The sequence below is a fragment of the Xiphophorus couchianus genome, chromosome 23 (genome assembly GCF_001444195.1).
Source record: "Xiphophorus couchianus chromosome 23, X_couchianus-1.0, whole genome shotgun sequence".
Lineage (NCBI taxonomy): Eukaryota > Metazoa > Chordata > Actinopteri > Cyprinodontiformes > Poeciliidae > Xiphophorus > Xiphophorus couchianus.
The window spans coordinates 22,332,576-22,342,439 of NC_040250.1; the positions used below are offsets into that span (position 1 = coordinate 22,332,576).

The window sequence follows — 9,864 nt, forward strand, 5'->3', positions numbered from 1 at the left end:
TATCTCAGTGTTGTTCTGTATCTTCGGTGATTAAATGCTTGTTGTGTCCATGTAATGCTCAGAATTTTGTCTGAATGTCTGTCAAAATGTGTCAAAGCATCACTTAAATTAATGATTATGTTTTTCACAAATTTACCAATTAAGAACAGTTTTCCTTTAAGTAATCCAACATTAATTCACTGCCAATAGTACTGTGCAATAAACATCCAATGTACTAAGGTTTAAGCAAGAACCTCCAACTGGAAGGAACTTCTCTAGCCAAAAGAACTGCTTTTGGGTTGTGATTAAAGCTTGTGATGAGATAACATTAGGGAGTTGCAGAAACTAAAGTTTAAATTGTTCTGTCGATTGAGTAAATCCTATCCTGGACCCACAAAATAGGAATAGGTGAAAAACTGATATGTCCAAAAGGTTAGAAACTTTGAAGTATGTGGAGTTCACACCCAAACTCCCCCAAACCCTTAGCGGCAAAAGAATTATACACTATAATTCTCTTAACTCCTGAGAGAGCAGTGAACTTGTGATAAATGTTTGACTTTTACTTAAATAGTGCATCAGACTTTTGTTTCTTATTTAGAAAATATTCTCCTTTTCCAATGTAGCAGCAGTATACAATTAGCATTAGCATCTTTGGTTTTCTTTTTATGTTTTGTGTTTCTGTTACTGAAAGAAATCATTAGAGAATAGGGCTTATTGTCATTAATAACATGATTCTTGATAAATTTTAATTTGGTTGATGGAATAAGTCTTAATTCTGAAATATAAACAAAAATATTGTTTGCTTTTTTAAATGTACAATAAAGATTTTCCACCAGGGAGGAACACATTTATCTCGCAGGACTGATATTTGATAGATTGTAAAATCAATTGTGATTTATGTAAATGGATATTCTGTAAAGTAGAATACACAATCACCACAATCGTACAGTACAAATATAGACCAACAACCTGCACACTGAGACAACTTAGAGATGAAAAAGCACAAAACACACTGTGTCCATGTCTTCATGTTTATTACATAAAGAAAAGTAAAAAGTTTAAGAAAAAAGCCCACATGAGTTGACTTCAGTTGCCCCTGTGTCCACAGACAAACCCCACCCCCAATGCAACTTTCCAGCCTGAATGCCTGTCTCTCTCCCTGTGCTACATCACTTCACCCCCACCCTAGTTTGGCAATACTGGAGACATGTTACCTACAAGCTAACAGCACAAGACAGGCACCCAGGCTGACATTTTTTTTGTGTGTGTGTGATTTGTAAGAGAGCCCCCATGTTAGGATGCCAAAATATCCTGTTAGCACCCCAGGGAGCTCAGAGAGCACCCTTTCTGAAGACAATGTAGGTGATTCAAATACTGGGATAATCAAAAGAAAGTGCTTTTTTTTCTGTGGCATCTCAGCTCCTTTTCTTCATGTGCTCACGTCAAGGTGTGGCATCGCCTTTCCTCTCCTGCTCAATGGCTGCAAAAGAAGAGAAAACAGAAACATGCTGCTGGTTTAGGCTTGCATTGCAGTGAACCTGTGAGCGGGTGCAGCTGATACTGCAGCCGTTTGCTTCGCTGCTCTCTTTGCTGAGTACGTGTGAAGGTGATAATGGGAGATTCTGGCAGGGAGGGCGAAAAAAAAAATTGCCGCAGAGGATGAAGGACTCGTGCACTCACTCTCTTTGGTGGGAAGAGGGTTCTTCTCTTTTGTCTCCGTCTTCTTCAGCTTTGTCTTGTCGAAGCGAGCGATCTCGGTCATGTCTGGCTTGTCCGACATTTTGGCTGTGAAAGACGAGACGTGAAACTCAGTGCGCCGTTTTGACCTTTCATGTCAGGCATTGTATTGACTGTGCATCGTAGCTCGATGTATACCATTTAAGACAAATGAAAATCCATAATGAGGCCTATCAGCTGTTTCGGTCAGTGCATGCACATAAAGGGAGTGGCTACAACATGTGCTGCTCAGACAAGTGGTTGCCTCCCACACATGCTCAGTCTACATACATGTCTGCTTCTCTCAGATGCCTTTGTGGCTAACATGTGCCTCTCTTACCCAGCTGTCTCTTCTCTCTTTTGTGTCTGCTTTTCTTCCCTCTCCAAGGCTTCCCTCTTTGTTCTCATTGCATTCTCCCTCAATTTGTTTGTGTCTTTTTTTCTTCTGATTCTGCTCTTGTAGCCTCATGGATGCAGCTCATAATCAGCCCACAGACTCCACTGCAGTAGAAATCTTCAGCCTCAAGTCTAACTGATCTGGTCTTTTCACTGTCCTGATCCTAATATGTCTGACTGAACTGTCAAATATATATATTTTTAAGCCTATATGTTTGGGGATCTTCAAAAGTAGAATAAGCTTCTGTAAGGTGATTCTTACCATTGTGGATTTCAATAGGGCCTAAAAGGTTCTGCTTGATGCGGTGTTAGGCTTCCTGAGCAAAATGCAACATTTTTAAAAACACAATTTTTATGATCAAAGCAACTTTCAATCTCTCACTTGAACACTTAAGAATCTGTATCAACTTGCGTCACATATCAGTCAAATTTGACCCTATTTTACGACTGTTATATACCTCAACATACCAGCAATATTGCTTTGTCACCACCACAATTCTCATCAACCTCATCTTTCACATTATTTCCCCGCTGCCGTTAGCAACCATCTTCTACCCATCCAGCCACACCCCAGTCCTTTGTCTGACTCCTGGCAGACCAGATCCACCGTGAGTCCCAGAAACAAAGCCAAACGGAGGAGAGAAGAAGCAGAGATGAGTCTTTCTTACCGATGATCCACACAGCAGGTGGGCTAAAATCCTAGGCTGAAGGCTGCGGGGAGGGTCAGAGATGCAGAAGTGAGAGCGGTACGGAAGCTGAGACAAGCTGCCGGTGTGTGCGCGCCTCGCTGCATCCAGGGTCTGGGTATAAGAAGGAGGGAAGGGGGAGGAGAGAGTGACTGAACTTGGTCAGCCTTCTTCTGTCATTAATATTAATGCTCTTAAGGGGAAAGACATGGGAAAGACATGAGAAAGAAACCACTGACAGAAGACAGCTACTAAATGGAGATTTTCTGAGATTAGCTATTCCGCATATACAGTAATCCATAATCCATATCATAGGTTTGATACAGTTCCCGCTGAATATTAAATGTTCTGAAGGGGTTTTATTTACCTCTTTTTGTGAATCATTGTGTTGCAACTATAATTCTGTAGACATATTATGTTAGTAAATGCTCAATATAATGATTATTTTAACTCTTGATTTATATTTTAGTTATTTCATGATTACAAATTAACATTTACTACAAACTCTGTATGACAAAGACAATAGGAGGCCCTAAACAGAATTACATATGGTTCCAATAAATATCACTCACCAGAGCTCAGATAATATGATATTTTAACTAATGATCAAGTTAAAATAAATATTTTTGATTTGATCTCAAACGATTGCTATTCTCAGAGAACTTGAAATAATTGTCAAATTTTCTATTGTAGGAATGATCATAGAGCCACACCTCTTCCTCTGACTCATTGATCAGCTCCGGTCTCATGTGTCAGCTTCTCTCCCTCAACAACATGATGCTGCCAAGAGGAGACTAGAGCACAGGGGTTTACTAAGAAAGAACCCATTGATAAGCTTCACCACATCAGAACAGATCGGCCCTGAGATCCGGTTGCCATACATGTTTTTGTTGACATCATTTGCTTCGGTACATCAATCTAGCTGTGTGTAATAGCACAGGGAAACTTCAGCGAGGCGCTCTTTCTGGCTCTGTTGGGTCAGTTCTGGAGCTAAATATTTGTGGGTTCAGGTCGTTCCAAGATTTTCACCTCTTCTTTTTCTCCTTCCTCTCAAAATTAAAACTTCAGAGAAACTGAGATACTCTTCATAAATGTAATATATATATTTTTTTACATTTAATTCCATAATCTTAAACAAAATACCCCCTTTTAGTCTATTCGACTGCCTTGTCTTTTGCTTTAGTTGAAAGAAATCATTAGTAGTTTATCTTAGTGGAATTAATAATAACATTTAATTCTGACTATGCTGACTACCTGCACCTGTTTTTTATTATAGTGATCAGTCTAAGTATATACCGTTGTGTTGATTCTGAGAAATAAGAGTTCTTTATAAATATACCAAACTCTCCTTGAATACGTTTTTTTTTTAAAGTTGTAATAAAAGTCACTCGATGGGATGGGAAAGTAATTCATCTTTCAGTTTGTTATAGTTATGAGACTGACTAATTTGATATGTATATTACTTGAGTTAATTTAGTCTCTCTACATGATTTTTGTACTTATAGCACTTGAAATAATTAACCTTTTTTTTGTTTTAGAGAGATTTGGCTGCAAAGAATAAGCTATTTCTTTAGCTTGGACAGCTAATCCCTTAAGCTGACTTTGGTTGTAGGAATAACAAAAGGACAAGACATTAAAATACCTAAATCAATATATAATAGCAGTCTCTAGGAATCAGTTAATCCAAATGTCTGAGGATTGTGTTTATACATTTTTATCTATATATTAACTTTTAAGTTCTTGTAGGTGTGTGTTTTGTAAAATTCAAATAGTTTAAAAAAAAACATACACTTATAAATGAATTCATCAGATTAATATTTGTCAGTTCATCTGCCTCATTTTATTAGTTTTGTGGGGTTTTTGAAGCGTTTCTTGATCACATCATACACTAATAAAACCCTGATGTGAGGATCCCACTGTGCTCTGCTTACATCACTGAACCTGCTGCTCTTTAGCCTTTAATCTTCCCCGAGGTCTGGTTACAGCATGCTGACCACAGATGCTGAGAAAATGTGGCTTAGAAAAGACTGCTCATCTCACAACAGTATGAGTCAACATGACCTCAGGCACTCAGAAACGATCAGTTAATATGAAACTCCCTCCTTTCACCTCCTGCTCCACCCACACGTCCCCAGCATCAACACTGACTACTAAAGAGTTTTATCCATTTAAAGTATTATCAGAAACAGCTTTTCAGTGTTACATAGGAAGGTTTTTTACTTATTAAAACAATATAAAAGGTAGTTAAGGTGTCGTTTTGAACAAAGCTTTTGTTCTTTTAAAACAGAACAAAAACTTCTTTGAAATTATACTATATGTTGGTTACATTGGTTACATTAATTCCTTTTTGTTACAAGCAACAAAAGACACAGACACAAATCACACAGAGAGTTTTGCTCTCTGTGTGATTTCATATCACCCAATGACTTTGCTTTTTTGCTTTTTTGGCGGGGGAGGGGGGCTACGTCAACATGATGGCAAACTCCTGTCTCGCAGTTTTTAGATGTGCCACAGCTTCAAAACACTGAAATGAAATGGCTTAATTACCTCCTTGTGTAAATCAGTTCTCCAGAGCCTTAATGACCTAATTATTCTGTTCAGGTGTGGTGCAGCAGAGGCACATCTAATAGTTGCAGGACAGCGGCCCTACAGGACTGGAGTTTGACACCTGTGGTAAGTGAAGAGCACAGGGTCCCCAAAGTCGGTCCTGGAGGGCCGGCATCCTGCATGTTTTAGTTCTCTCCCTGGTTTAACGCGCCTGGATCCAATGATGGTTCATTAGAAGGCCTAAGAAGAACATTGACATGCTGAGAAGCAGCGTTACTACCACCAGGGAGAGAACTAAAACGTGCAGGATGCCGGCCCTCGAGGACCGACTTTGGGGACCCCTCTTTAAGGAATACTGCAGCACCACCTACTGGCAAAACAGCATAACAGCTTCATAAAGGAGTCTGAATTTGAAGCTCACTAATTTTTAAGCAAACTGGGGAGCAGTAATGATGATGGTAAGAATAGACTTCAGCCTTGTTACATTTTAGGGAAATGTTACTTGCAGCACTTAGATTATTATTTCTAATGTGACTGGCCTTTGGTGTCCCTTGCTTTTCAGTGCTTTTCATGTTACAAACAGCTCATGCTTCCAGTGAGCTGTTTGTTGCTTTGAGATATGGTGGAGAGGAAAACATCCTTGACCTTCTCTGACTTGGCTAGACCCTCCTAGTAACCTTTGTGTTTGAAATGTTATCACATTTGAAGCTCAGAGATGAGATGCTCCATGACAAAGGTCAGACTCAGAGCCAAATGACCTGTCAGAAAAATCTGACAGAGCGCTGCGTGTTGGCTGGTGGACGATAGGCGAGTGAACCTTTTCATGTGTCAAACTGAACTATGTGCTGTTTGACTTTGTCTAGATGAGTGACATTGGCTAAGATCAACATATTGAAGTTCAGTGAGAATGCAGCAGCTGGGGGAAAACAGCTCTGCATATTTAAAAAGAAGAGTCAAAGTCATGTTCTGCTGTGAACTCATCACAGGAGGGCAGCACAATACTATTTAAGCTCCGAGCTACTGAGGGTCCACCAGAGTAAACGCCTATGTAATTCTAACTAGATAAATCCTATTGTAACTGATCTGACTTGAAAAAGCGTACCGACACTTTATCAACTGCACTTCAAACTTGTCTCTAGTTCGAAGAGACAAGTTTGAGCTTGTCTCTTTGAACTAAGGATACTTTGAATCCTGTGAAAGTAGTCATTTTAGCACAAATCTAAGAGACACAAGGAGACAAGAAATTAAGAGTCTTCAAGAATGTCAGATCAGCAATAAATTCGTACGCACTAAAGCAGGCATGTCCAAAGTCCGGGCCGGGGGCCAATCACGGCCCGCGGTCAGATTTCATACGGCCCGCAGCTTCGGTTTTATAATGTATTATTTATGGCCCGCCTGCACTGTGAAACAGAATAAATAAATCATAAAACTTGAAACTGTAATTCCTCCTTTCACCAAATGGTGGCAGCACCACTTTAATACTATCAGTCTCTGCCTCCATGCAGCGAACCGCTCTCCACTCATTTCTGCCATGGCCACTGCAAAGAAAACGAGGAAAGTTGACAGTGAGGGCCGCCGCTTTCAAGAGAGATGGGAATTACAATACTTCTTTTCTGAAAATCAAGGCAATTGTGCTTGTCTAATTTGTGAGATTGTTGCCTTGTTTAAGGATTTCAACGTAAAGAGACACTACCAGACTAAACATGCTAACACATACAACAAGCTAACAGGAAGTGACCGTGCTGAAAAAGTGAAGCAGCTCCAAGCTGCACTGGCATCACAACAGCGATTCTTCACGCGGGCCTGTGAGTCAAAAGAAAATACCACCAAAGCAAGCTACGATGTTAATGTTAATAGCTAAACATGGCAAACCTTTTACTGAAGGTACATTTATCAAAGACTGTGTTATGAAAATGGTGGAGAACATTTTGCCCTGAGAAGAAGCAAGAATTTGAGAAAAATGTTTGCCTGGCAGTAACAGTGTGGCACTGAGAGTTGAGGACATGAAACTGAGTGTTTTGAACGGCAACGTCTGTCACTATCAGCAGTGAAGAGCCAAAAGAACATTTATGCACCTGGATTTATGGCACTTATTTTTATTAAACTCTTGAGTAAGATTTGGTTATGAACCTGTAGATATAGTAAATGACGAGCAAAATTCACTTGTTTTAAGATTTAATAATAACAGACAACTTTGCATTACTTACAACTCCTGTTTAAAATGTTCTTGAGGCAAAGATATTTTTAAACTCATGTAAATTTAAGGTATTTCATACAGTTTGTTCAATGTTATCTGACTCTCCAGATATGAAAGAAAGGCAGAATTTGGGTTTTTAGAGTTGTTCTCATTTGCCTGAGTGGCTTATATTTGTCTTTTTTGTCATTTGAAAAATAAAGATAATTGTGACAATGAAAATTGTGTATTTGCATGAAACTTTTGTAGTTAAAAAATGTCCAGGGCGTGCCGTGGTGGCGTAGGGTGACCCGTATTTGGAGGCCTTGAGTCCTCGACGCAGCCGTCGCAGGTTCGATTCCCGGACCCGATGACATTTGCCGCATGTCTTCCCCCCTCTCCTTCCCTGTTTCCTGTCAGCCTGCTGTCACATAAGGGACACTAGAGCCCACAAAAGACCCCCTGGAGGGGTAAAAAAAAAAAAATCAAAAAATGTCCGAACAAACTATTGGCCCCCGGGCATCTTCACTTGATCAAATCTGGCCCTCTTTGCAAAAGGTTTGGACACCCCTGCACTAAAGCAACGTTCAGTGATTCTCTGGTGAGTCACAAGCCTAAATCTGACACAGCATGAATGATATGTAATATGGATGTCGTCACTGTTTTCTTTTGTGTCCTGCTGTGGCTTTCAAAGGACACTCTCTGAACCTTTTAACACAGTCACAATTTTCAACCACAAACTTCAGTGGATTTCATAAGGATTCTACGTGGTCGACTAACACAAAGTAGAGCATCATTCTGAAGTGGAAGGTAGAAAATACATTTTCTAGCTTTTACAAATGGAAGTCTGAAAAGTATTGTGTATATTTGTGTTCAGTCAGCCCGAGCCAAAAGTTTGTATAAAAACTCTTGCTGAAGTTAAAGCTGTATGTTTTTGGGGTTATGTCTTTCAGCGTTGAGCTTCTCAACGCTAGGCTGAACTTTTTTCCGAAACGCAGTTAAATTGGGGGCAGACTATCTCTGAACATTGTTTTTCTAGGTCTTGTCACACATTCTTATGTGAATTTAGGTTTGGATTTTGCTCTGAACTTTGACTGGGACAGTGCAGTATGACATATTCACTGTTGTATGCATCGTACTGTTGCAAGGTAATTGCTTCAAGGGTGGTTGTCCCATATTTTATCAAAAGCCTCCTTTCTTTTCTGATCAGATACTGTTGACTTATTCTTGCAAATGTTCTGAAAAGAATGAAGCCCAGCTGTTTAAAAAAACACCAAATGTGTTGAGATTATATTTAATTTAAAATTTTGAAAGCAACTTCTTGTTTTCAATGTGTAAGTAAATAGATGCTGTGATTATCCCCTTTATTGGTTCTCCTGTGAAAAAATTTCTAAAATGCCTTAAATTATTATTATTATTATTATTATTACAACAAAATAGATCAATAGACATTTTACTTAACTTGAGTTAAATTTCGTTCAATTTTTAAAGAGCTAATTCCCAACAAATATTGTCTTGAAGCACTTTACTGTACATTCCAATTAATCCTAGTTATCAATTTGAAGAATCTTGAATTAATATGAGATACAGCAGCATTTAATTTCCCTTTGGGGCCAATGACGCATTTTTAATTGAGTTGAATTAAGCAGTAGATGTTTGTTGTTTGCTTCACAGCAATCACACATACTGAGCATGTATGAAGTGACAGTGGAGAGGAAAACCTTCTCTTTAACGGGAAGAAACTTCCAGCAGTACAAGCGGCCATCTGCCAGGATACAGTGGATAGACAGAGCAGATACACACACTTTTTAATGAAAAGTAAAAAATGTATAACAGGAGAGGGAAAACATTTAGTTGGTGTCGTTTTCATAGCCGATACCAAAATCCCTCCTCCAGGAAGTTTATCATAGACAAGCAGAATGCCAGGCTTCTCTGGAAAACAGAACAAAACACAAAAACTAAAAATAAAAACTATCCATCCATCCATCCAATTTCTGTTCACCCTTGTCCCTAATGGGGTCGGGAGGGTTGCTGGTGCCTATCTCCAGCTACGTTCCAGGCGGGAGGCGGGGTACACCCTGGACAGGTCGCCAGTCTGTCGCAGAAAAATAAAAACTAAGAGGAAACAAAAAGTTGGCAGTTGAAATAACAGAAAAAATTGCAAATTAGAGAACAGTAGGAGAAGAAAGTATCAGATTGAGGATAAGTTGTGTTGTTCCCTGTCTATCTTGTTCCCTAGTAGTCTGAGCTTATAGCAGCATAACTACCTAGATACCTCAGAATAACCTAAGCTCTGAGAAGGAGGCAGAGCCAGGAAGAACCATCTTTCCAGACTGAAATCCTTTCCTCTTAATAAAAACAAAACAA

The 9,864-nt window shown here is 39.3% G+C and overlaps 1 protein-coding gene across 1 annotated transcript; it reads right to left on the bottom strand.

Annotated features, from left to right (window-relative positions):
- Window positions 1-996: 996 nt before the first annotated feature.
- Window positions 997-2,915, bottom strand: tmsb2 (thymosin beta 2). Its single transcript, XM_028009851.1, has 3 exons — window positions 2,760-2,915; window positions 1,660-1,764; window positions 997-1,459 (listed from the first exon to the last, which is right to left on the bottom strand). The coding sequence occupies exons 2-3, from the start codon at window positions 1,757-1,759 to the stop codon at window positions 1,422-1,424; spliced, it is 138 nt and encodes a 45-aa protein (XP_027865652.1). The 5' UTR covers window positions 1,760-1,764; window positions 2,760-2,915; the 3' UTR covers window positions 997-1,421.
- Window positions 2,916-9,864: the final 6,949 nt, after the last annotated feature.